The sequence below is a fragment of the Microcaecilia unicolor genome, chromosome 8 (genome assembly GCF_901765095.1).
Source record: "Microcaecilia unicolor chromosome 8, aMicUni1.1, whole genome shotgun sequence".
Taxonomy (NCBI): domain Eukaryota; kingdom Metazoa; phylum Chordata; class Amphibia; order Gymnophiona; family Siphonopidae; genus Microcaecilia; species Microcaecilia unicolor.
The window spans coordinates 188387661-188414592 of record NC_044038.1 but is presented as its reverse complement, the minus strand read 5'-3'; the positions used below and the strand labels follow the sequence as shown (position 1 = coordinate 188414592).

Here is a 26932-nt window from a genome sequence, read left to right as displayed (position 1 = left end):
GGTCACAAATACCTGGCAAGATCCCAAAAAAGTACAAAACATTTTATACTGCTTATCCCAGAAATAGATTTTCTCCAAGTCCATTTAATAATGGTCTATGGACTTTTCCTTTAGGAATCTATCCAAACCTTTTTTAAACTCCGCTAAGCTAACCGCCACTACCACATTCTCTGGCAACGAATTCCAGAGTTTAAATACACATTGAGTGAAGAAATATTTTCTGCGATTCGTTACTACATTGTAGCTTCATCGCAAATCCTACCATTTAACGACTTTGAATAACTTAGTGTCACCAGCAAATTTAATTACCTCACTAGTTACTCCCATCTCTAGGTCATTTATAAATATGTTATAAAAAGCAGCGGTCCCAGCACAGACCCCTGAGGAACCCCACTAACTACCCTTCTCCATTGAGAATACTGACCATTTAACCCTACTCTCTGTTTTCTATCTTTTAACCAGTTTTTAATCCACAATAGAACACTACCTCCCTATCCCATGACTCTCCAATTTCCTCTGGAGTCTTTCATGAGGTACTTTGTCAAACGCCTTCTGAAAATCCAGATACACAATATCAACCGGCTCACCTTTACCCACATGTTTGTTCACCCCTTCAAAGAAATGTAGTAGATTGGTCAGGCAAGATTTCCCTTCACTAAATCCATGTTGACTTTGTCTCATTAATCCATGCTTTTGAATACGCTCTGTAATTTTGTTCTTTATAATAGTCTCTACCATTTTGCCCGGCACCGAAGTCAAACTCACCGGTCTATAATGTCCCGGATCTCCTCTGGAACCTTTTTTAAAAATCGGCATTATATTGGCCACCCTCCAATCTTCCGGTACCATGCTCGATTTTAAGGATAAATTACATATTACTAACAATAACTCCGCAAGTTCATTTTTCAGTTCTATCAGTACTCTGAGATGAATACCATCCGGTCCAGGAGATTTGCTATTCTTCAATTTGTAGAACTGCCCAATTGCATCCTCCAGGTTTACAGAGAATTCTTTAAGTTTCTCAGACTCATCAGCTTCGAATACTATTTCTGGCACCCGTATCCCAACCAAATCTTCCTATGGCTTTGTCTTCCCTGATCGCCCCTTTTACTCCTCGGTCATCTAGTGGTCCAACCGATTCTTTTGCCGGCTTCCTGCTTTTAATATACCTAAAAAAAATTTTACTATGTGTTTTTGCCTCTAACACAATCTTTTCTTCGAAGTCCCTCTTAGCATTCCATATCAGCGCTTTGCATTTGACTTGACATTCCTTATGCTGTTTCTTATTATTTTCAGTCGGTTCCTTCTTCCATTTTCTGAAGGATTTTCTTTTAGCTCTAATAGCTTCTGTCATCTCACTTTTTAATCATGTCAGCTGCCGTTTGGTCTTCCGTCCTCCTTTTTTAATACATGGAATATATTTGACCTGAACTTCCAGCATGGTGTTTTTGAACAGCATTCACACCTGATATAAATTTTTGACCCTCGCAGCCACTCCTCTAAGGTTTTTTTCCACCGTTCTTCTCATTTTATCATAGTCTGCTTTTTGAAAGTTAAATGCTAACATATTTGATTTCCTGTGTATACTTACTTCAAAGCTAATATCAAATCTGATTATATTATGATCACTGTTATCAAGTGGCCCCAACACCATTACCTCCCGCACCAGATCATGCGCTCCACTAAGGACTAGGTCTAGAATTTTTCCTTCTCTCGTCGGCTCCTGTACCAGCTGCTCCATAAAGTAGTCCTTGATTTCATCAAGGAATTTTACCTCCCTAGCGTGCCCCAATGTTACATTTACCCAGTCAATATGGGGGAATTGAAATCACACCGATAAACGTAGAGGAATAGTAAAATACAATCAACTCTAATACAGCAAAATTCTACTTAATATAACCCAGTATTGGAGCTTTGCGATTACCGTATGCTGGGGAAGAAAGAGCGGACCAGTGGCATCATGATTATCCAAGCTAAGTAATATTTAGTTCACCGGATGTATGGCGTTTATACAAGCCTCTACCATATAGTATTGTGGAAGGTGTATGTGCATGTATTGCATGAATGAGAAGAATGGAGTTTTTTTTTTTTGTGAAGACTAGTGATTGAAGAAGAGGAGTACACTAAATTTGAAAGGTTTTTCCTCCATAATGAGTAATCTCCATGGTTTCTGAAGTCTTTTTTTTTCTCCACGTTTCATGAATACTAGTGACTGCACACCTCCAATAGTGGGTTATATTAAGTAGAAATTTGCTGTATTAGAGGTAATTGAAATCACCCATTATTATTGTGTTGCCCAGTTTGTTTGCGTCCCTAATTTCCTTTAATATTTCTGCATCCGTCCGTTCATCCTGGCCAGGCAGACGGTAGTACACTCCTATCATTATCCTTTTCCCCTTTATACATGGAATTTCAATCCACAGTGATTGCAAGAAGTTTTTTTGTATCCTGCAGAATTTTCAATCTATTTGATTCAAGGCTTTCCTTAATATACAATGCTACCCCCTCCACCAATTCAATCCACCCTATCACTACGATATAATTTGTACCCCGGTATGACAGTGTCCCACTGGTTATCCTCCTTCCACCAGGTCTCAGACATGCCTATTATATCTAATTTTTCATTTAGTGCAATATATTCTAACTCTCCCATCTTATTTCTTAGGCTCCTGGCATTCGCATATAGACATTTCAAATTATGTTTGTTGTCTCTATTTACATCATGTTCAGTACTTGACAGTATTAATTTGCAATCTTTTGCCCTGCGTGTGGAACGGGTAGCATTTCAGAAAATGTTACCCTAGAGGTTCTGGATTTGAGTTTTCTACCTAAGAGCCTAAATTTAGCTTCCAGAACCTCTCTCTCATATTTTCCTATGTCATTGGTACCCACATGTACCAAGACAGCCGGCTCCTCCCCAGCACTATCTAAAATCCTATCTAGGTGATGCGCGAGGTCCACCACCTTCGCACCAGGCAGGGAAGTCACCAGGCAATCTTCAAGTCCACCAACCACCCAGCTATCTATATGCCTAATGATCGAATCACCAACTACAACAGCTGTCCTATTCCTTCCTTCCCGGGCAGCACTTGGAGATATATCCTTGGTGCAAGTGGATAGTACATCCCCTGGTGGGCAGATCCTGGCTACAGGAGTATTTCCTACTTCACCAGGGTGATGCTCTCCTTCTAGGAAACCTCCCTCCTCCAAAGAAAGCACAGGGGCTACCAGACTGGAGGTAGGACTTCTCTACAACATCCCTGTAGGTCTCCTCTATGTACCTCTCTGTCTCCCTCAGCTCCACCAAGTCTGCTACTCTAGCCTCAAGAGAACAGACATGTTCTCTGAGAGCTAGGAGCTCTTTGCATCGGGTACACATATATGAAACCTCACCAACTGGGAGATCATCATACATGCGACACTCAATGCAAAAGACTGAATATAATTGTTGGCAACATAATTTTCTCTTGTTCACTCTGTATCATTAAAAGGTCATCTTGTTTTTTGTTTTGTGAAGAATGTTGAAGAAAGTGGAGTTTGTTTTTCTGACTGATGATTAAAAGAAGCCCTCTGTGTTTATGAACATTTATCTTCCAAACAGAGGTTTCTCCGATATATACTGAGGTCTTTTTTCTCCCCTACATTTTCATTAAATAATACAAGATATACCTGAAAATATGGAGGTTATGTTTGTAGAAGTTTCTTTGAATTGGTGATATTGAGTTCTACATATTCTGTTTATTACAGTTGATTTCAATCACCCCAATATTGACTGCATAAATGTTATATCAGGGAGTGCCAGGGAGATAAAATTTCTAGATGTAATAAACGACTGCTTTTTGGAGCAACTGGTTCAGGAACCGACAAGACGGGGAGCCATTTTGGATCTAGTCTTTAGTGGCGTAGCTAGGTGGGGCGCAGGGGGAGCGGTCACTCCCCTAAACAGCTATGCGCCTCAACCCAATAAATATTTTTTTTCTGCTCCCTCCTGAGTCTTTAATCTTTTCCTATCTCTTCTGCCCGCGCTCTCCCGTCTGCGAGGTCACTTTTACTTCCCGAAGCATTCTCTCTCCGGCACCGGCGATTCACAGTCAGCCTTCTGCCAGCGTCGGGGCCTCTTCTCAGGCACGTCCCACCTCTGCGGAAAACAGGAAATTGCTTAGAGTAGGCGGGACATGCCTCAGGAGAGGCCCCAACGCTAGCAGAAGGCTGACTGTGAATTGATTCGCCGGTGCAGGAGGGAGGAGGATTCAGGGAAGTAAAAAGTGACCATGCAGATGGGAGAGACAGACAGAAGAGAGGGTGAAGCCAATTTGAGTAATCTAATCCCCCTCTCCCCCCCCCTCCCCCCGCGCAGCCGTTGGTGCCGTTCGGTTCAAAAGAAGCAAACATGATCTGCTGCATACACGTTGTCGTTCTTTATTGTAATCTGCCTTGGGAAGCCTGATGTTAGTTATAAAGATGACAGAATATACTGAAATTAAATGGAAGTAGAATTAAACTCTCCTTTCATTGGAGCACATGGAACCACATCTTCATCTGTGTTGTAGAAGTTTACCTTTTAGATACACAAATGGACTATGCTGTTTTGAACATGTTTCAGGGGCAAGCGGTTTTATAAGTCAAAATAAAATTAAATATTTTGTTTCATGCAGATCTCTTTTGTTTAAACATAAATGGGCTATAAGCCCCTAATACAGTCCATTTGTTTTTGTATATTTTGTTCTTATGATGACTTATACTGTGCCAAAACTGAAAACTGTTCTCTCTATCTGATCGATAATAAAAGGAACATTATCCACCCTAAAAAAGTTGCTTTGTGGCTGTACATGAGGAATTGTGATATTGAACAAACAAGTGTATTTTTGTGTCCCTAGTCATGCATCCTACGTTTATATAACCCTTTCAAGAAATCCAGTTAATTAATATTAGAAGAACATAGCCACAGAGGCATGGTTTGGTTGCATTTTTAATATGGTAATACTAGGGCCCAGCTAAGGAACAAGTTAGTTTGAGTTAGTCTTCACTGGACCAAACTTGTTTTCCTTGTGCCATCCAGCAGGATAGGCAGTGTCTTGAAACGTGGAGGATAAAGGATTTTTATTTTTTTACATTTATATCACACATTATCCCAAGCAAAGTCGGATTCAGTGCAGCTTACATATAACACATGCTAGAGTGTCCCTATAACCAGCCCCTCCAAATGACACACTGATTACGATTTATAACAAATTACTACTCTTCCTATGAAAAGTTATTCTGTTATTATACTTCCTCTATGTACATCCGTATACTGCACAAATCGACATGTTTGAAAATATAAGTGAGATTAAATACAAATGCTACCAATAATACAGAGTGACAACGTGGATGAAGCAACTCATAAGTCTGCTTTCTTTCTTTTGAAAGTACGGCAATGACAGCTGTGTGGGGAAGGGGAAACTGAGACTGGCCTAATTGGTTTTAACATTTTGACGTCACTTGGTCTCCTGTCTATTAAAACCTCCTTGGAGCTGCCAGAGGATAGACCGTGGGAGCAGGCCAGGGAGATATGTGGCATTAAGGAGGATGGGGAGCGCTGAAAAAGACGGGGAAGAAGGTTAACATGGGGAGAGAGAAGGATATAGTAAATGCTGGACAAGGAGGGAGAAGGACACAGCGTCAATACTGGACAGGGAGAGGGTAGGGACATTGGAACGCAAAGAGGCAATCCTAGAAAAAGAAGAAATGGGGACACAGGACACTATGGAAAAGGGAGAGAGATAGGGGCTCTACTGAAATGCAGGGGGATAGGGACACAGAGGGGCACTACTGGAAAGGGGAGGAGAAGATGGAAACAGATAGGGACACAGAGAAGGCACTACTGGAAAGGGGAGGAGGAGATAGAAACAGATAGGGACACAGAGAAGGCACTACTGGAAAGGAGAGGAGGAGATAGGAACACAGAGAAGGCACTACTGGAAAGGGGAGGAGATAGGGACACTACTGAAAAGGGGTGAGATGGGGACAAAGAGGTAATGCTGGAAAAGGGGGAAGATGTTAACAGGGGTAATGCTGGGGAGATGGGGACACAGGACAATGTTAGAAAAAGGGAGAGATGGGGACACCAGGATAGCAGATGCTAGAAAGGGGGAGATGAGGAGACCAGGTAGGCTTGTGCTAAAAAGGGGGGGAGAAGGGGACACAGAAGGGAGATGCTGGACAGGACAAATAGTGCTGCAGAGGAAAAAGGATGGTGCACTTGGAGACAGATGTAGAGAAGGAAAGGAAGAATACAAGAGGCGAGAGAAGAAATGGAAAGGCCAACCTGGAAAAGAATTTGTAAGGCTGACTCATGGAACATGGAAAAAAAGACTGGGACCAGCCAAATTCCCAGACAACAAAGGTAGAAAAAAATTATTTTTATTTAATACTTTGTAAGGACTGAGATGTACCTGCTTTGTAAAATGTACATTTTTTCTATTTTTATTTTGCAAAGTACAGGAGAAAATGCATTTGTCTCTTTTTTTTTTTTTTACCAGTATTGCACTGTTTAGAGTCTGGCTGGGGGGGGGGGGGGGGGGGGTTCTATTTCAATTTTTGTTGTTGGGTTGTTTTTTTTTGTGGCTCCCTGTTCTGCATTAGATTGGTAGCATGGAATGTTGTCACAATTTGGGTTTCTGCCAGGTGCTTGTGACCTGGGTTGGCCACATTGGATTACTGGGCTAGATGGACCACTGGTCTGACCCAGTATGGCTACTCTTATGTTATTTAGATGAGGGCCTGTCCATGTTCTGCATGTGTGACTGAGGTGAAGGATTCTGCTAGCATGTAGTGTCTGTGTAGAAATGTGTAACAGTGCAGTTTGTACCAGTTTCCAAATAGTAGGTGTATTGGTGCTCCACAGTCCAGTGTAATAGCACTGTCTTCTGATAGGTGGGTTAGGGCTGTTATGGTGTGGTAAGTGTTGTCTTCTAGGGCAGTTCTGGAGTACCCCCTTGCCAGTCAGGTTTTCAGGATATCCACAATAAATATGTATGACATTGATTTGCATATACTGCCTCCATTACATGCAAATCTTTTTCATGTAGATTCATTGTGGATAGCCTGAAAACCTGAATGGCAAGGGGGTACTCCAGGACCACCTAGGGGAAACACTTCTCTAGGTCCCACTGTAATATTTCTAGTACTGTCTTTTCATAGATGGGTTAGGGCTGTTATGGTGTGGTAAGCTTTCAGTATAGGTTTTGGGTGTCTTTTTGCAGGGGTTTGTGTTATTTCACAGTGTCTAGCCCTATTTGAAAGTAGGTTCTGGGGCAAGGGCCCTTGTCACCTAAAATAAAAATGCTCAAGACTAGTGTTCTTCACATCCTGTGGAGTCACCACACAAACAAAAGCCCATCTTGATTTAAACAAGGTGTCTAGCAGTGGAAGGACTGGGTGTGCTATTTCTGAGGTGATGGTCACGATTTGAATATTTTTATTTGAAGTTAAGAAGACAGGTTGCCTGCTCTGGCCAGTCCAGGGACCTCTTCTGTGTCCTGCCTCCTGATGCAACTTATTGTTTCCTTGTAGGCAGGACGTAACAGAGACAGCCTGTATTAATCTTTGTGCGCCACAGCCCCTGAGCAACAACACAGACACTGCTGTCTAGCTGACACCAACCGGCGCCTATTTTATAAAAGTCTGCTCCCTCTAAGATCAAAACCTGGCTACGCCTCTGGCGTGCAGGGCATAGTGCGAGAGGTGGAGGTGTTGAGTCCCCTGGGAAACAGTGATCATAACATGATCAAGTTTGAATTACTATCTGGGATGAATCCACAAAGGAAATCTACTGTAGCTGCATTTATTTTTCAAAACGGTGACTATAATAAAATGAGGAAAATGGTTAAAAGAAGCTAAAAGGATCAGTTGCAAAGGTTAGGACATTAAATCAGGCATGGACATTGTTCAAAAATACCATCTTGGAAGCCCAGACCAAGATGCAATCCACGTATTTACAAAGGTGGAAAGAAGAGAAAATGACAGTCAACATGGTTAAAAGGTGAAGTGAAAAAAGCTATTACAGCCAAAAGAATGTCCTCCAAAGAATGGAAAAAAGACCCAAATGAAGAAAATAAGAAGCAACATAAGCACTGGCAAGTCAGATACAAAGCATTAATAAAGAAGGCTAAAAGAGAATATGAAGAGAAACTTGCTAAACAGGCTAAATTTCATAGTAAAAGTTTTCAGGTACATCAGAAGCAGAAGGCCTGCTAGGGAATCCGTGGAACTGTTAGATTATGAAAGCGCAAAAGGGGCACTCAGGGAGGACAAGGCTATAGCAGAGAAACTGAATGAATTCTTTGCTTTTGGCTTTATGGCAGAAGATGCAAGAGATCTGCCTGTACCGGAAATGGTTTTCAAAGGTGATGATGTGGAGGAACTGAAAGAAATCGTGGTGAACCTGGAAGATGTACTGAGTCAAATTGACAAATTAAAAAGTAGTAAATACTTTTAAAACAAATAGGAGGAAATATTTTTTCGCTCAATGAATAGTTAAGCTCTGGAATTCTTTGCCAGAGGATGTAGTAACAGCAGTTAGCGTATCTGGGTTTAATATTCCAATAGTAACCTAAATTTTAAGTTTGTAATTTAACCTTACTGAGGTATTCTGAATAATCTGCAACTTATTCACCAGTTTCAAAGAGAGTCCCAAGTACAACACATTACAATAATATATATATATTATCAACAACTGTACCATCACAGTAAAAGACATTTTATCAAAATAGGATCTTACCAGATGCTGCTGCCTCATTTTCAAAACATCTTTTGCCACACATGATTAACTTGAGATTCTAAAGATAAAGCTGAGTTGAGAATAACCCCCAATACACAAGATTTGTCCTCAATAGAGAAAGAACTACCCGATGGAAGGGTAACAAATATCAGGGACAGCAATTCCTGGGTTTCTGGTATTTAGCTTTAATTTGTTACTCAAAGTCCAGTCATGAAACTTCTGCATACAAGAAGTTAGTTTCATATCAGTGTCAGAGAAATTCTCAGCTACTGGAACTAAAAAAATATATATATCATCCGCATATGAGAGAAGCAACTCATCCACTTTCCAGTCCCTTTGAGAGCTGACCCCCTTGAAACAAAGGTGGGCGGAATGTAGGGGTAACACCCCAATACATAGCAATATATAGCGCTACTATATAGTATTACAATATACGACACTACAATATAGGATCTGGCTGATTTAAGACTTTCTTACAGAACCTATTGTACTACAGACAGGAAGCCAGATCAGCATGACTTGGCAAGATTTTGCCAAGGTCTGCAGGAAATTCCCCTGCTAACTTGGCTGATGCCATATCTGGGCAGCTGTGACAACATCTGTGTTTGTATATTGAAACAATGATTCTTGGTCAAGCTGACCCTCCAGAATAATGTAAATGGGACAATGTTGCAACTCTTCAAATCATAACATTTGGAACTAGACGGTTGTAACAAACATTTGAGGGTCACTTTTGCCCAAGAACCGATATAAGAAGCCTCCTGGAAAAGAAGAGGTTATCTGGAGAAGATATCCTAAATCTGCTGATACAGTGTCCATATAACAACTGAACTCCCATGTCCGAGCTGTTTTGCTACAGAGATACCTACAGCTCTTTAAAAGCCACAGCATCTTCCCCAAGACGAACCCTCCACAGCATGCCAACCTGAATCGGGTCCCAAGAGAAAAAAAAGGACAACAGTTCCTGCCAGCCCATCAACAAGGGAGGATTCCACCCTTGCCAGGTTATAGCTGTTATTGTTTTTGTAGCGCTGAGGAAGATAGTTGGCCTAAACAATTACTGAGTCTAGGGTATAGGATGTGTGTTCACTTTTTTCTCCGATATGTACTCATTGCTTTTCTCTAAGTAATTTAGCATTTGTGCATTGTTTTTCTACTTATATCAATTTTACCTGCTGCCAATTAAACTATTATTTTTACAATATCTGAGACTTGTGTCCATAACTTGTCAGTCTAATTGGGCTTTGGACTTGGATCCACAGGGGAACATAAGATTTGTTATAAATTCCAGAGTGCTAAATCATAATTATACTAAGAGTTCTTGTTCCCAAATTGCCCCCTCCTCTGACCAAAGGCAAAGTAACTATGTTAGCCCCATGGTCTCTCCACCCAATCCTCAAGGAAAGAAGATGCTTCCTCTAGAATTTGACTCCCTGTCAGCTCATATATGCCACTGGATTCCAGCCTGTTTACTGACCAAGCAGCCTCTTCGGCTGACCACAGATCCTGGACTAGTTGACCCAAGCAATGGCCCTCAGTCCCTGAGAATGGCGTCGGTAGTCACTATTGTCCACTCCAGCAGAAATAAGCTGACTCTCTTTTTCAGGTTGGAGGAAAGCAACCACCTTGAGACTGCATCTCTCCCTGCTCCTGAGTGGTAACTGCACATCAAAAGACTACATCTGAGGACACCATCTGGAGAGGAAAGAGTACTGAAGGGGCTGCAGGTGTGCTCTTATCCACTGCACACCTCCAAAGTCGCTGCCATTGAACCCAACACCTGAAGACATTGCATCCTGAAAAAAAGTCTGAATCCTAGCTCTTTGTGACACCATCCACGAGCAGATCAGCCCATCCAGCATCTCCCCAACAGCCTTGGCCTTGACTCGAGACCGGAAAACTCCAGAAAGGCATTTGGAAGGGGCCACGCAAACTTCAGAGCGCAGTCGTCGCCGATAACCTCCAGGTCTGAGGTGATCTGGGCCCACCTCCAATAGAAGTCCTGCAAGCGAGCCCCCACTGCAATCAAAGGATGGCCTCCGACTCCTTCATTGGGGCTTCTGTCCATGCTGGGAGGTACTGGAAGCTGAGTCCCTGCCTCCGCAATGACCTCCTTGAAAGGACTAGGACTGTGGAAAAAAAACCTTTGCTGCAGACCAGCTTCCTTCTACCAGGCCTAAAGCATCTGACATCTTCTCATCAAAGAAGCTCCTCAGACCCCCTGATCTGGGTTGATCTTCTGGCAGCTGAAGAACCTTTGTCTCTGAGACTCCTCACCAACTTGTCCAACTCTTCACCAAAGAGCAAAGCCCCTTAAAAGGAAATTTTTACTCAACTTCAATTCAGAGGCAGCATCAGCTGACCAGCCGTAGGGCTCTCCTGGCTGCCACTCCCAGGGCCCTCGATTTTGCTGATACCCTTAGCAAATTAGATAAGGTATCTGCTAAGAAGGCCAAGCCGATCTCCAGCTTGGTAATCTTCCTTGTCCACAGTCAAGAAATCAGAGATTCTACCCCAAAACCTTTCAGACCAACAACACGCCCTAGCCACAAAACCCCCACAAATGGTCGCTTGAACTGCCAGGGCTGAAATATCATAACAGTGCTTTAAGAAAGTTTAATCCTATGATCCTGAGAGTCCTTGAGCGCCTCACCACCGTCCACTGGCACTGTATTCTTTTTTGTCACCTCTAAGACCACTGCATCAACTAGAGGGGGCTTAAGAATGTCTCTATCCTGCTCAGGCAGTGGATAAATCCAGATCATAGACCCTGCCAAGCAGATGCATTCCACTGCATCTCTGAATAATGTCCCTTATAGCCTGATGAATTAGAAAGGACTTACTCACTTTTCTGATGCCCTTAACTAGTGGGTCACCTTATGAGGTTCAGGGGAGGATCTTCCTCAAAATTCAGAACAGAAGAGACAAAAGAAATCAGCTCCTACAAGTCTTCTCTATGGAACACTCTGACCACCAAAGAATCCTCCCCTGGAGGTAAATCCACCACTCAGGGGTCCTCTGGCAACAGCTCCCTATGCTCCCCACATGCTCCCTCTTCACCTAGGGACTCTGTGTCCATAAGGTCTGCCTCTTGAAAAGAGAAGGACCCCCGCCCCCAGTCAACACTGGAACTGCAACAGCTTGCCCTCTAGATCTTCTACAGCAAAACACCTTAAAAGTGGCCAGGATGAATTTCAGGGGAAAAACCCTGACGGCTTTAGCCATGGAGGCTGCTCCAGAGGGAGATGCATTCAAAATGACAATGGTTCCCACCAAAAATTGGAACTGCCGCCAAAGACTGAGCCTCTGAATCTGCCACACTACAAGCTGCAGGAGCCAAGCCTTGCCCTTTAGATACCACCAGAATCAGAGAAGCAGCCTTTGCTCACCCTTGCCACAAATTTGAAAGGCCCGGACATGGTAACCTGTGTGTGCTGATAACCGAAACATTTCTTAAGTCTGCCAGAGTTCATTGTGCAAACAAGTGGCTCTAACAGCCAAAGGTTCCCCCCCCCCCCCCCTAAAAGATAATGGGACAAGGCAGAGCAGGAACTACAAGAAGACTGACCAGTAACCTGAAGGGCAAGAATTGAACACAGTCGCTGTTTTTCTTTTTGTTTTACAAATAATGACCACAGTGGCTGAACCCCATGACACTCCAGGCTCTCTCACTAAGAGGGACCGAGGCACAAAAATGGCACCTGCAACTCACAGATCCCCAAAGGGACAGAGGAGGATAGAGGTAGAAGTGAGGAAGGACTTGGCCACCTACATTCCCAGGGCAATAGAGCCCCCCCACAGGACTCAGCCTCCTGCCAAACAGCATAGAGGAAAAAAACAAGACTTGCTGATTTTTTTTTTCTTAAGACAGAAACTAAAGAAAGAAACACAGACCTTAAACCAAACAGGCACTCTGAAACCTTCCATATCCACAACCTGCTGGAGATTGAGATATACTGGTTCTCTGAGGGACTGCATAGTACAGATATAAGCTCAAACTGGAATCAGAATATCTATGTCTCCACTTGATAGTAGGAATGTATAACCCATCAGGCCTTCCTAGGCCTGACTGAAGAGGTGCTAAGGAAAATCTAATCTATTCATGACCAAAGAATGTACAAGAACAGCTGTCAACTTTTTTTTTTTTTTTTTTAGTAATCAAAGGATGTAAAGAATATAATCAAACAAAGGGGGAAAAAAAGCACTTTTTAATTAATATGTGTGCTTTAAAATCAAGTTTATGATCAATTACCCCTGATGTTTTAAAAGATTCAACTATTTGGTATTTTAAAGCTAGCTAGTAATTTAGGTATTGACAAAGTAATGTACAGAAAAGTAGGCCTTTAGATTTTTCAGTATTTAGCTTAAGCCTTCTGCAATTATTTTACATTTGTTATTCAGTAGCTGTATGCTCAAAAGGACTATGAATATTGACAGCTGTCCAGAATTTGAATATTATCATATATAAAAGGTGTAAGTTCTAGGTTCTGGATTAATAAGGCCAGGGGAACCATTAAGACGCTGAATAACATAGGTGCCAAGATGCCCTTGCTGCATCCAAAAATTTAGGGGAGCGTAGTTGATACGTTTTCTCATTGTACAGCAAAGTATGACCCTGTAAATAAGAATGAAACCAATCATGTACAGTATCTGTCAATCCAATATCTACTAATCTAGATTAATAAAATAGTGGTCAAATTAAAAACCAATGATAAAGCTAAATAAATTCATTAAACAATTTTATCCTGATCTAGATAAGGTGATATTTCCTGAAACTTGATTAGCTTGTTGTATTTTTTTTTTTGTCAAAGAAGTCCCCTAACTGATGGAAGACCACTTTCTTCAAACGTTTGGATAAGAATATTAAATTAGAGGCAGTTCTGTAATTCAGAGGCACAGTCTTATTCAAAGTTGGATCTTTCACCTCTGGATATATTTATGCTAATTTTCAATAATTTGGTTCAGTTCCATTATCTAAACTAGACATAATCGTAGTAAGAATACAGGGGACTAGATGATGCTGAAACTTTTTTTTTTTCAAGAGTAACAAACAGGATCGTGACATGAGGCTGTAGGCTTCCTCATCTCATGAAGTAATAACTTCTGATGAGAAGCAGCAGATGGAATTGTAAACCTTGCAAGAATACTTTGTGGTATGGAACATTTTGCAGTTTCAAAAGCTGAAATACCTGTAAGATTCTAAACCAGGATTAGTATTCAAGTTCAAATCTAAAGCTGTAAGTCTTAAGCAGATAAATCATTTATATTTACATATAAAGAAGTAGAAACTGGTTCCCGTAAATACTTAGTTCTATGATATTTCCTACCCTCTTTTTTTACCTGCCACTGGACTGAATATGTAAAGAGCAGCTGATTTTCCCTGGTGGAATCAATCTCCTGAGGAGCAGAGCTAGCAGGATCAGGTAGCGTGCAGGCTCCTTTTTCATCAATCTTTAGATCTGCAGACAAATGACAGCATACAGAGTCACTTGAGTTCCAAGTACACTTCAAAGGGTTAAAGAGATAGTCATGTCATCTCAAGCACCGCCTTTTTTTTTTTTGTATCAACAAATATTTATTGAAAGAAAGCAACTGAATACAAGATCCATCAAAACAATCTGGTACACAGAAGATTAACCCAAACAACCCCTTCCCCCAAACCCCATAAAAGAATAACTCCAAAAACCAGGGCCACACCAACTCTACAGTGACCCCTTACACATCCAACTAACCCCCAATCCTCCCACTCAACAGCAGCAAATAAAAGGGCAACATGAGTTAATTTCTTAAGTAGTCTCTCAAGATTAACTTTGTTAAATACCTTCTGAAAATCCAATACACTATATGAAATGGCTCATCATTATCTACTTGTTTGTTTACTTCCCTTTGCTGATCCCAACACTTCCACTGCCAGAATAGCACTGGATATTCCCTGAATCCCATTGATTCTCTGGCAGATAACCCAACACATCCAAGTCCAGAATATGACTAGTCTCCCTACCCCTTCATAACTTTCACGGATGAAATCCAGCACTTCCAAATAGAAAGTGACCTCCAAACTACAACTCAATTCTGTAGTTTTTGAAAATATAACCCAACAGTTCATAACCAGGTTGGCACTAGATTCCCTCTTCCTTCAAGTATCTCTCAAGAAGAATAATCCACCAATTCAAATGTAGTGTACCACAGTAAAAGCTCAAATTTTGGGGGAAATAGTGAAATTTATTCTTACTTGATAATTTATTTCCTTGAATCAGGCCAGCCTACTGGATTATGAGCCTTTAATAATAGATGGAAGCAGAGAAAAAAAAAAGCCCTGAAGATTCTAATTGCATCACCGGTGTAACAGGCGGCGTAGTCAGGATCCTGTCAGTATGCTAATGCCAAGCTGTAAGTAATGGTAGAAACAGATAAGATACTTCAGAAAAATAAACAACCAAACAACTGAGTGCCCGGGACAAGAGACAGGGACACAGAAACCACACTAACGGCACTCATCGCAAACTTCAGAAAAGAAATCAGTCAAGGCAGAAACATACTACTATTACAATTTGACATGTCCTCGGCCTTCGACATGGTCGACCACTACACCCTAATATGAATTCTAGACAAGATCGGCATATGCGGAGCAGTACTCCAATAGTTCGAGAAATTCCTGACCAAGAGAACATACCAAGTCAAAATGAAAAACCAACTATCCTTCACTTGGAAAGCACAATCTGGTGTCCCACAAGGATCCTCAATCTCCCCAATATTCTTCAACATCATGATGACCCATTTAGCCAAGACACTAGACAATCAAGACCTTAACCCATTCATATACGCCGAACACGTGACTATCTAAATCCCATTCGAAAATGACATCAAATAGATATCAGAGACAATCAACAGAAGCCTTAACACACTAGAAAACTGAGCCACCGCCTTCAAGCTCAAACTCTGAGACAAGACCCAATTCCTGGTAATAACAGCACCACACAAACAAACCACCACACCCAACATAAACATAGATGTGACCTCTTAATCCCCTCTCGGATAACAAAATTATTGGGAGTAATAATTGACCAAAAACTGTCACTTGAACCCCAGGTCACAAGGTTTGCTACGAACTCAATCCACATGATGTGGAAACTAAGAAGAATCAGAAACAACTTCTCTAATAAAGTATTTCAACTCATGGTACAATCCACTGTTCTCACGCATCTACTCAGTAAAGAGCAAGTCACAAAGACTCCAAACAGTCCAAAATACAGCAGCCAGACTCATCTTTAGAAAACCAAAATACAAAAGAGCTACCCCTCTACTACAAGAATGATATTGGCTTCCAATCAAAGCTCACATAGCCATCAAACTTTGCACTATGATCTGGCTCATAATCCACAGCAAAGCGCCTGCATACCTCTCAGACATGATCACCCTACCCCTTAAGAACTCACTGAAAGAGGTGAGGAACTACCTGACACTTCACTACCCCCATGTAACAGACTCATCTACAAGTCTGTACACTCTGCGAACTTCTCCTACCTAGGCACCAAGATGTGGAACTCACTGCCAAAATCACTAAGGTCCCTAACCCCCCACACCATCTTTAGGAAACACCTCAAAACATACCTATTCAACAAGTTCCTACCCACAGACAACAAAAGCGAATCAACTTCATACAACAGAATGGAACCAATCACCTCACCGACAAACGCCAAATCTCCCTCCCATTAATCATGATTAACACATCTAATACCCAATTCTACCTCACAACCTAACCCCTAACCACTTAGATCCATCCGAACAGGACTTTCCCTCTATCACCTGCTCCCCATCCCGTTCTCCGCCGAAGCGATCACAATGATCACCGACCTCTCACCCTAAAAGTAACTCTCTTCTAACTTCATCTCAAATGTAACCCTTTATCTAGCACTCTTCTCAAATGCATTTCTTTATTCAATGTCATCTTAAATGTAACTTTATTATCACTGGTTATACTACAATGTTCATCTTAAATCTTTATTACCATTGCTCATAATACAATGTAACTTTACCACTGATATTTTCCATTGTAAGCCACACTGAACCAAACATTTGTTACATTTGTATCCCACATATTTGCAGGCTCAACCTTGCCAAGTCCGGTAGGGTATAAGTACAGAACATGTTTGGAAAATGTGGGATATAAATGCTGCTATAAATAAATAAAAATAAATATAGTGGACATCTAACCACTTATCCCCCGACTACTGAACAAACTATATTATTTAAAAATGAAACCACTATTGGCTGGCATGGTGAAGCTCAATTAAAACTGGCAGACTCTGCCCTTATCACTCAGGAGAATACATTTGGTTAAAATGATACTATTGCCGAAATGGCTATAAATAATTTACAAAATCTTCCAATCTGGCTAAGAGATCTAGTAGATAAAAAGTCTTGGAATAAGCTTCTCAGCCATTTTGTATGGCGGGGAGGAAGCCACGGATGAAATTACAATTGCTCCAGGTGGCAAAGGAGTAAGTGTTTGTGTGTGTTGTGGGGGGGGGGGGGGGGGGGGGCTAGACTTACCGGATCTTACAGCCTATAAAATATACATTTGATGAGAATTACTAGGGATTGGGTTCATGGACCTAGCACATTCTGTAACTATGCACTGGAAAGTCAAACTGTAAAATTCTTTAAATTATCCTACATTCTACATGCAAAAAGTCAAGACTTTCCAACAGGGGTAGCACAGCACCTGCTAGTTCAACTGGTGTAGTAGGCTTAGAAAATGAGTAGGATTTGATTTTCAATGCCAATCCATTGTTCCCTTTACTTACCTATATATGGTAATGGAGGCTTTAAACCAGGGACACAGGGAATGGAATTTGCAGATTAGAATAAACATGGTATTAAATCACTTCAGAAGGTGAAGGAGATGGGTTCTGTGCATCCTCTTGTTTGTCCAACTGAAACAGACTTTTGGACTGAAAGATTCTGACTATAGATACTTGCAAATGAAACAATATGTACAATCCTTACTGAAGTGTCATCCAGAGGCATGGGTAGCAGGCTCTTTTAATCAATTCTGGACCCAGGATGAGAATGCAAAAGGTCTAATAAGAAGCTATTATAAATCCTATATAGCTAACAATACCAAGATCCATTTAAACATGATTAATAATATGAATGATGATTATAGAATGGGAGACTTCCTGGAAGGAGTATTGAATTGAGAAGAATTAGTGGAAAGTGAACAGTTAAGGAAATGCATCATCAAGTGATTCACAGGCACCCTAAATAGGCCAGTAAAGTTATGATAAATGTTTCTGAAAACTGTGCCAAATGTGGGGAATCAACTGGGCACTATTCATGGTTGGTGGGACTGCTCCCAAGTGGCAATTTCTGGGATAAGTTGTGGTGTCATTTACAGACTCTGGTGGGGCAATCTTTTGACAAAAGTATAGAATTATGTTTATTAGACTTAGACAATGATTTAGATAAGAGTTGAACCAAGAGGAAAGTTATCTGTTTATTCAAAAGGCCTGTTTAATAGCGAGGAGATATACTGTATTCTACTGAAGTGGATTCAGAAAGAGCTGTCAACATTAATGCTTTGGAGAAACCAAATGCATCAGTTACTGTGGATGGAGTGCCTCTCAGTTAGCCAAAAAGGAAAGATTAAACAATTCAAACAAATTTGGATACCATTTCTAAACTCCTTGACTCCCAAATTAAGAAGCATGTTACTTAACATACCAAGACTAATTTAGTGTACTGAAAAGACTTTTAGATTCTCCTTAGGGGAGGGAAGGGAGGGGTAATAGAAAAGGGAAAGGGGAAGTTGTTTATCTTGTGGAGCTGTTTTTGTATTACATTATTTGATACTGTCATATCTGAGTGACAATGGAATTATGTTCCAAAATTTCAATAAAAATGATATTTCATAAACAAAAAAAACCTGTTCTGATCACCTCTGCAGACTGTGAAACTATTTACAAACCAGTGGCAGGCAAGGAACTCAAGGATATTCTAAAACCCTCAGTCTTCCAGGGTGGGTCCTGGACTGAATTAGCAGGATTTGAGGAAAGGAAACATCAGATAAGAATAAATTTTACCTTCCTTATCATCCTGCTAGACAGTCCACACTACTGGAATGTACTGAAGCTTATCCCTTATAGTAGGAATAAGAGAAAGCCCTGTCGAAACGGGCCCAGACATCAACCTTATAGTATCAGTCAAATGAATGCAGGGACGAAAGACCAAGCTGCCAACCTACAAATATCCTCTGGAAATAACTGCTCTGGTTCCACCTAAGAAGCCACCTGAGCTCTCGTCAACCTTGCGGGACTACTTGCTGGTTAAGAATGTATGCTGCTTCAATTGCTCCAACACACCAAAGATGACTTAGAAACTGCTTGCCCCTTACATGATCTGATTTGCAGAAGGAATTAGTGACCTCCAAATAATGGATGCATTGTGAACTTCCAGTTTATGCAGATACCAAATCCTCTTTTGGAAGACTTCTGGAAAGAAGGAAGAGAAACTATCTATCTGATTCACAAGACATGGAGATACCACTTTCAGCAGAAGAAAGGGAACTCTACGAACGGTAACCAAGTTCACTAAAAAGGACAGATAGGGATCTCTACAGGTAAGTACGTGCCACTCAGAAATCCTCCTAATAAAATATATGGCAATCAGAAAAACTGTCCTAACAGACAAATCTTTCAAGGAATTTCAAAGGAGAGGCTCAAAAGGATGCCCAGTCAATGATGATAGCAACAAATTAAAATCCCATTTCCATACAGCAATTCTAATGGAATAATTAATGTGCTCAACTGTTTGCAAACAACGAACTACATCTGGCTGGGTTGCAAATAGAGAAGCTATCAATTTTGCCCATAAAACAAGAGAGCAACTCCACTAGTATCTTAAGTGATTTAAGAGATAAAACTCACTTTAACCCCTTCTTCAAAAAAAGAGAGAGAATTGAAAGAATATCCACTTTCCAAGCGCATAACATAAGAACAGCCATACTGGGTCAGACCAATGGACCATCTAGCCCAGTATACTGCTTCCAACAGTGGCCAATCCAGGTCACAAGTACCTGGCAGAAACTCAAAATTGTAAAAACATTCCATGTTACCAATCCCAGGGCAAGCAGTGGCTCCACTGCCCCTTTGAAGGCGACGAAACAGTGTGACAAGGCGGTGGCCGTAGCTAGAAGGTTGTTAGGCTGTATTGAGAGAGGTGTGACCAGCAGAAGATAGGGGGTGTTGATGCCCCTGTATAAGTCGTTGGTGAGGCCCCACCTGGAGTATTGTGTTCAGTTTTGGAGGCCGTATCTTGTTAAGGATGTAAAAAGAATTGAAGCGGTGCAAAGAAAAGCTACGAGAATGGTATGGGATTTGCGTTACAAGACGTATGAGAGACTTGCTGAACTAAACATGTATACTCTGGAGGAAAGGAGAAACAGGGGTGATATGATACAGACGTTCAAATATTTGAAAGGTATTAATCCGCAAACGAACCTTTTCCGGAGATGGGAAGGTGGTAGAACGAGAGGACATGAAATGAGATTGAAGGGGGGCAGACTCAAGAAAAATGTCAGGAAGTATTTTTTCACGGAGAGAGTAGTGGATGCTTGGAATGCCCTCCCGCGGGAGGTGGTGGAAATGAAAACGGTAACGGAATTCAAACATGCGTGGGATAAGCATAAAGGAATCCTGTGCCGAAGGAATGGATCCTCAGGAGCTTAGTCAAGATCGGGAGGCGGGGCTGGTGGTTGGGAGGCGGGGATAGTGCTGGACAGACTTGTACGGTCTGTGCCAGAGCCGGTGGTTGGGAGGCAGGGCTGGTGGTTGGGAGGTGAGGATAATGCTGGGCAGACTTATACGGTCTGTGCCAGAGCTGGTGGTTGGGAGGAGGGGCAGGTGGTTGGGAGGCAGGGATAGTGCTGGGCAGACTTATACGGTCTGTGCCCTGAAGAGCACAGGTACAAATCAAAGTAGGGTATACACAAAAAGCAGCAAATATGAGCTATCTTGTTGGGCAGACTGGATGGACCGTGCAGGTCTTTTTCTGCCGTCATCTACTATGTAAGTACCTGAATATATGTAAACCGCTTTGAATGTAGTTGCAAAAATCTCAAAAAGGCGGTATATAAAGTCCCATTTTCCTTTTCTCTTTCCCTTCCCCCATGTCTGTCTGTCTCTCTCATCAACAGACTGAGAGCCCCTAGTGGTGGAGAGTGGAATTGCACCTTTATTTTTAATGTTTTTGTCACTGCTGGGTGGTTCTGATGTTATGGTAGCTGCACACCAGTTAAGTCTCACAAAAAGAGTAGCTATAGTTAAATTAATTAACTTTGCATTTTCCAAAGCTCAATTATGAAAGTGGGAGAAAGTAAAATCATTTTTTTTTAGTTAATAAGATTAGCAGGTAATAACATTTAATTGTAGAGATCTCTAACTTAGGGCCTCTTATAAAGCTGCGCCTGCGGTTCCGAGGGTCGCAATGCTGACAAAACCCATTCACGGCTTGATAAAAGAGGTCCTTAGTACGAATACAATTACTACAAGGGTTGTGGACAACAATATGTATACAGCTTCACACATTTGCAGCGGTCTCAAAGCATAAATTGTTAACATTGGCACCTTTCTTGCAGGTACCCTTCCACTCTGCAATTGAAATAATTGAACTATCAGATAAGTATCGGTGAATTTTTGACTTTGAATCCTATCCTGCCTACATCAATCATATAAGAGGGATTCTTTTCTTACATTTCTGTGCTCTCTATTTCAGAAAAGGAAAATTTTGAAGCACTTAGATGAGACCTATCTCCACCTAGGTAACATAGTAACATAGTAGATAACGGCAGAAAAAGACCTGCACGGTCCATCCAGTCTGCCCAACAAGATAAACTCATATGTGCTACCTTTTGTGTATACCTTACCTTGATTTGTATCTGTCATTTTCAGGGCACAGACTGTATAAGTCTGCCCAGCACTATCCCTGCCTCCCAACCACCGGCTGTGGCACAGACCGTATAAGTCTGCCCAGCACTATCCCCGCCTTCCACCACCAGCTCTGTCACCCAATCTTGGCTAAGCTTTGAAAGATTGATCGGATTCTATACCTGAATTCCCTTGATCAGAATTTGCAGTTCTCAATGAATTATGATTGGAATCAGATCCTCTTTCTCGATAAGATTGTAAAGAAATTAAGCATATGGATTTTTCACAATTTACAGAAAACCTACAGATAAGAACCACTTCTTGCATTTTGAAAGTTTCCATGATAGAAGTCTCAAACAGAATTTACCCTATTCACAATTTCTTTGTTTGAGAAGACTGTGCAGTGACTACAAAGAGTTCAATTGACAGGTGATACCATTGGCGAGAAGGTTTAAGGAGTGAGGATATCTGTCCAACTGTATTGGCAAGGGGAATAAAGAAAGCAATGGCAGCAAATAGAGATGATATGCTGTCTGTACAGTGGATCGACCACAACTGGACACTGTATACAGTCTTAGATTTTCCAATTTGGCTGGAGATATATGTAAAATCTTATTGAAGAACTAGCACATACTGGAAGGTCATAGGTGTTTTCAAAATAAAAAGGCTGACTGTAGCTTACACACGTGATAGAAATATTAAAGAAACTGTGGCACCTTCTGTGCTCCCTGTTTACACACCAATGCTGACATCACAGTGGATCCTGCACCGTGTGCCCCTCTTAGCTACACAAGTCTTTGTTCATCCATGTACAAATAAGGTTTATTAAAATCTCTGTCCAATTGTAACACCGAAAAGGCAGTATATGCCACCTCGTGCCCATGCAACCTGATATATATAGGCAAGACAGCAAAAAAAAAGTCAATACTAGGATGACAGAACACAAGAGCAACACCAGGAGGAGCAACACGGCTGCACCCTTAGCACAGAACTGCACCGATCTGGCCCACACCCCCTCCGATTCGAGATCCACAACACCGAGGACGGCTGAACTAGGCTGGCGCAGAGGAAATGCCAACACACTATTGCTGAGACATAAACAGCGACCTATCCCTGAGCTACACACTGCCTCTCCAGCAGGACCGAATGCAGAGTTGGATCTATGTGTGTCCCCATGAACTATATATGTTTCATAACTTGTCATTCAATGTTGAAACATTTTATTTTTAAGAGAATGTATATAGGGTACTCCCTTCTTGCCTCTAAAAGGGGGGAACGAAACAGAAGAGACAAAAAAAACCCTTCTGGCAAAGGAAAAACACTTTAGAGTTCAGTTTGTCTCTTTTAATGCTAAAATTTATTAGAGTAAATAAATGGTTACAATAAAAAAAAAATTTATCCTAGTCTTACAGAAAATTGAATTCTTATTTATATCAGTCCAAATTTCAGTATAAGGAAAATAAAATCTCTCTGTATTTCCTTTGGAAGCTATCAGAATACTGAAGCTTAATTTTGCCCAATCACTTCATGCCTTATATTTTCTCTCTTACTTATCTGATATTCTTCAACTCTGACCTCTAAAGTCACCGTAATTCTGCTGCTTTGGTATTTTTCTCAGACATTCATCATTTGCCCTTTGTAACCTCTGTCCCTCGAATACTTATCACTCATACTTGTCCTTCACTGAAAATATCCCTGTGTTATGTTCAGAGCCTGTTTGAAACAGACACTTGTGAAAGTTTATGGCCCATTACTAGGGCTAAGCAAGCCTGTCTATGGTCCGTGAAAAAACCAAAAGACAAAAGCTATCTAATTGCCCTACTAGATCAAAAATAAAAGAATGTTATATATACAAAGCTGACTGATCTGAAAAACCAAAAAGCGCTACACAAGATTATTGACATGTTTTTATATTTGTGAACAAATAATTTTTTCACCAGATCCTTGCAGCATGAACCATGAAGTAATGTTGCAGAAAATGTTTTGACTCCTTAATCAACTTGTTTAATATAAAAGTCCATATATTGATACTGTTTTCTTCTTGCTTGAAACAATATATTGTAAGCCACACAGAACTGAATAATTAGAATTTGAATTATATGGGATATAAGCATCAATAAATAAATATTCATTCTTTGGATGACACCTCCTCTGGATAGTGCATCTCACCAGCTCCTCTGCACCACAACAGAAGAAAACAGTCCATCAGGCACTCTCTATTCCCAGAATCACATTATATATGTCTTTTAATTCAGTACACCTTTTTAATATTCAGTATAGCTTATTTTGACTAGTGGACCGCTTTGGACTTTTTAAAAACTTTTTTGATATTTTTTTTATTCATGCTGCACTCCTGTTTTGAAAAGCTAGCTTATGAGTAATACATTTGGTTCTATCTAGAATTAATGAGACAAAGCGTTTGAGACACTGTAGAAGACCCTCTTTTCAAATATTATTTTAGTGGATTGCATTGCTTTTATTTTAAATCTTTTTATTGACTGGTATTTGCATAAAAAGATACAATCATGTACTTCAACCATAGCACATCACAATGTAGTACAACATGTTAACTTCTGATAACTATTACCATCAAAATGATATCTGGGTATTTCTTTTGAACAACCTTATGCTACCTCCTCCCATCCCTTTTCCCTTACCCCTCCCCCCCTCCCTCCCTCCTCTACTCCTCAAGTTAGTGGCATTCTAGGCATAGCAGGACATTTCAAGTATCACACATATTCAACAATTAAGAAGTCTGCTCCTGGCTGCTGGTTGAAGAGTGTCCCAGAAACTACTCCAGGTGTTTGTCAGTTGTCTACCCGCTTCTGTTTCAAAGTCTTGCACTCCACGTCTCTCTAATTTCAACATCTCTATCATTTGTACCCTCCATTGGGCCAGTGTTGGGCTGACACTCTCTCTCCAATTTGTCAGTAGTACTCTTTTCCCCTGCAGCATAGATCTTTGCAAAAACCCCTTCAAGTCCGGCATGCGGAGACTCACGTTTTTAAAATCTTCAAATAAAAGCAAGGGTTGTAAAGGCACTGTACAATTCCAATACTTCTCAATGGCTCCCACAACCGCTCTCCAGAAACTGTGCACCTGCGGGCATAACCAAAACATATGGCTCAGAGTAGCTGGATCTTGTCCACATTTCAGGCATGCCCCAGAGGCTCCAAACTTTGCCCCATACGCTCGATTAGGCACCACATAGAGTCTCAGAGCAAACTTATATTGCAGCTCCGAGTCACGAGGAAATGTGACACTTTTCAGTGTGCTAGTCAAAAACCCTGTGAACAGAGTCTCCGTGACTTCCTCCTTTAGGTCTATCGTCCACTTCTGTGCATAACTTCTATAATCTATATCCTCCGTCGAGTCTAGGAGGTTGCGGTGAAAGAATCTCAACGGCACCACACTCTGTGCCCCCAGAGTCAGCGCCGAACTTATTATCTCCTGCACATCTTCGCATAAGTTCATCCAGCCCAGTGAGTGAACATAAAGTCTCACTTGGTAATATGCGAGGGAGTCCGCCCTCGGTAGCCCAAACTCCCGCTGCAGCTCTGGCAATTTCTTAAGTTGACCTTCCTCATCTAGTAGCTGGTATATGTATTGAATCCCCTTGAGTATTGTGTTCAATTCTGGTCGCCGCATCTCAAGAAAGATATAGTAGAATTGGAAAAGGTGCAGCGAAGGGCGACTAAAATGATAGCGGGGATGGGACAACTTCCCTATGAAGAAAGACTAAGGAGGCTAGGGCTATTCAGCTTGGAGAAGAGACGGCTGAGGGGAGACATGATAGAGGTATATAAAATAAGAGTGGAGTGGAATAGGTGGATGTGAAGCGTCTGTTCACGCTTTCCAAAAATACTAGGACTAGGGGGCATGCGATTAAACTACAGTGTAGTAAATTTAAAACAAATCGGAGAAAATTTTTCTTCACCCAACGTGTAATTAAACTCTGGAATTCATTGCCGGAAAATGTGGTGAAGGCGGTTAGCTTAGCAGAGTTTAAAAAGGGGTTGGACGATTTCCTAAAGGACAAGTCCATAAACCGCTACTAAATGGACTTGGAAAAATCCAAAATCCCAGGAATAACATGTATAGAATGTTTGTACGTTTGGGAAGCTTGCCAGGTGCCCTTGGCCTGGATTGGCCGCTGTCGTGGACAAGATGCTGGGCTCGATGGACCCTTGGTCTTTTCCCAGTATGCCATTACTTATGTACTTACTTATGTATTTATGCCATTCAGCAAAGGTCCTTGAAGAGGTCCCCACTAGAAAGTCCGGGTTATGTTTTAGTGGCAGAAAGGGCGTTGCTGCAGGGGAGAATCTGTGCCGCCGGCATAGCCATCTCCATGCTTCTCTTGCTGAGCTGACAAATGGGTTTTTCCTGATTTCCATCTGCGGCCTCCGCCCTGTGGTATGTAACACAAACGAAGCAGATCGCAAAAATAGCCCTAATGGGCTATTTATGTGTTTTAATATTAAATTACTGTTTTATTTTTGCGATCTGCTTCGTTTGTTTTCCATCTTGGAGCTTGCAGACCGTTTGCCCTTGTGTTTTCTGTGGTATGTAACAACCATCCCAGGTGCTCCTTGGGAGACAACAAGGTCTCTATGTCAGTTGGCGTGAAGTTCTGAGTACCAGCCAGCCAGTCTCTGATGTGCCTTAGTATACAGGACACCACAAGATATCTGATATTCAACAACCCCATTTCCCCCATGAGCCCTAGGCTTCTGCAATACCATCATTGGCAGTCTGGGGCGCCGGCCCCTCCACAGGAATTCCTGAATCAGTTGAGACAGCCTCCGCTCCTACCTCCTCCGCAAATATAGTGGCAGCATTTGGAACAAATAAAGTCACTTGGGTGCTATCATCATATTAAAGAGTGCTATGCGGCCTATTAACGAAATGGGATAGGCGCCCCAGAGCTGCAGAAGCCTTCGAGTCTCCATCACTAGTGGAAATACATTCAGTTTATACAGAGCTGACAGGTCAGCTGACACCCGAACCCCTAGATATTTGATATTGCCCTCTGCCCATTACAAGGGGAATTTCCCGTTCCAGCTGTCCCTTATTCTCTCTCCCAATGGCAGCCCCTGCGATTTTGTGAGATTAAGCTTAAAGCCTGAAAGTGTCCCATACATCTGCAGCACCTCTAATAAACAGTACAGGGATGAGTGACCCGCATCCAGCAGCAATAATAGATCGTCTGCATATGCAAGAATTTTCGTTGCTACCCCTTGGA

The 26932-nt window shown here is 41.5% G+C and overlaps 1 protein-coding gene across 2 annotated transcripts in view; it reads right to left on the bottom strand.

The window, feature by feature from the left end:
* The window catches only part of TM9SF4 (transmembrane 9 superfamily member 4), a 324536-nt gene that overhangs the window by 192685 nt on the left and 104919 nt on the right, over positions 1 to 26932 (bottom strand). For both annotated transcript variants that reach the window (XM_030211308.1, XM_030211309.1), the window contains one exon: positions 14102 to 14220. In XM_030211308.1, the coding sequence (XP_030067168.1) occupies positions 14102 to 14220 (119 nt within the window). The remainder of the gene's footprint in view (positions 1 to 14101; positions 14221 to 26932) is intronic.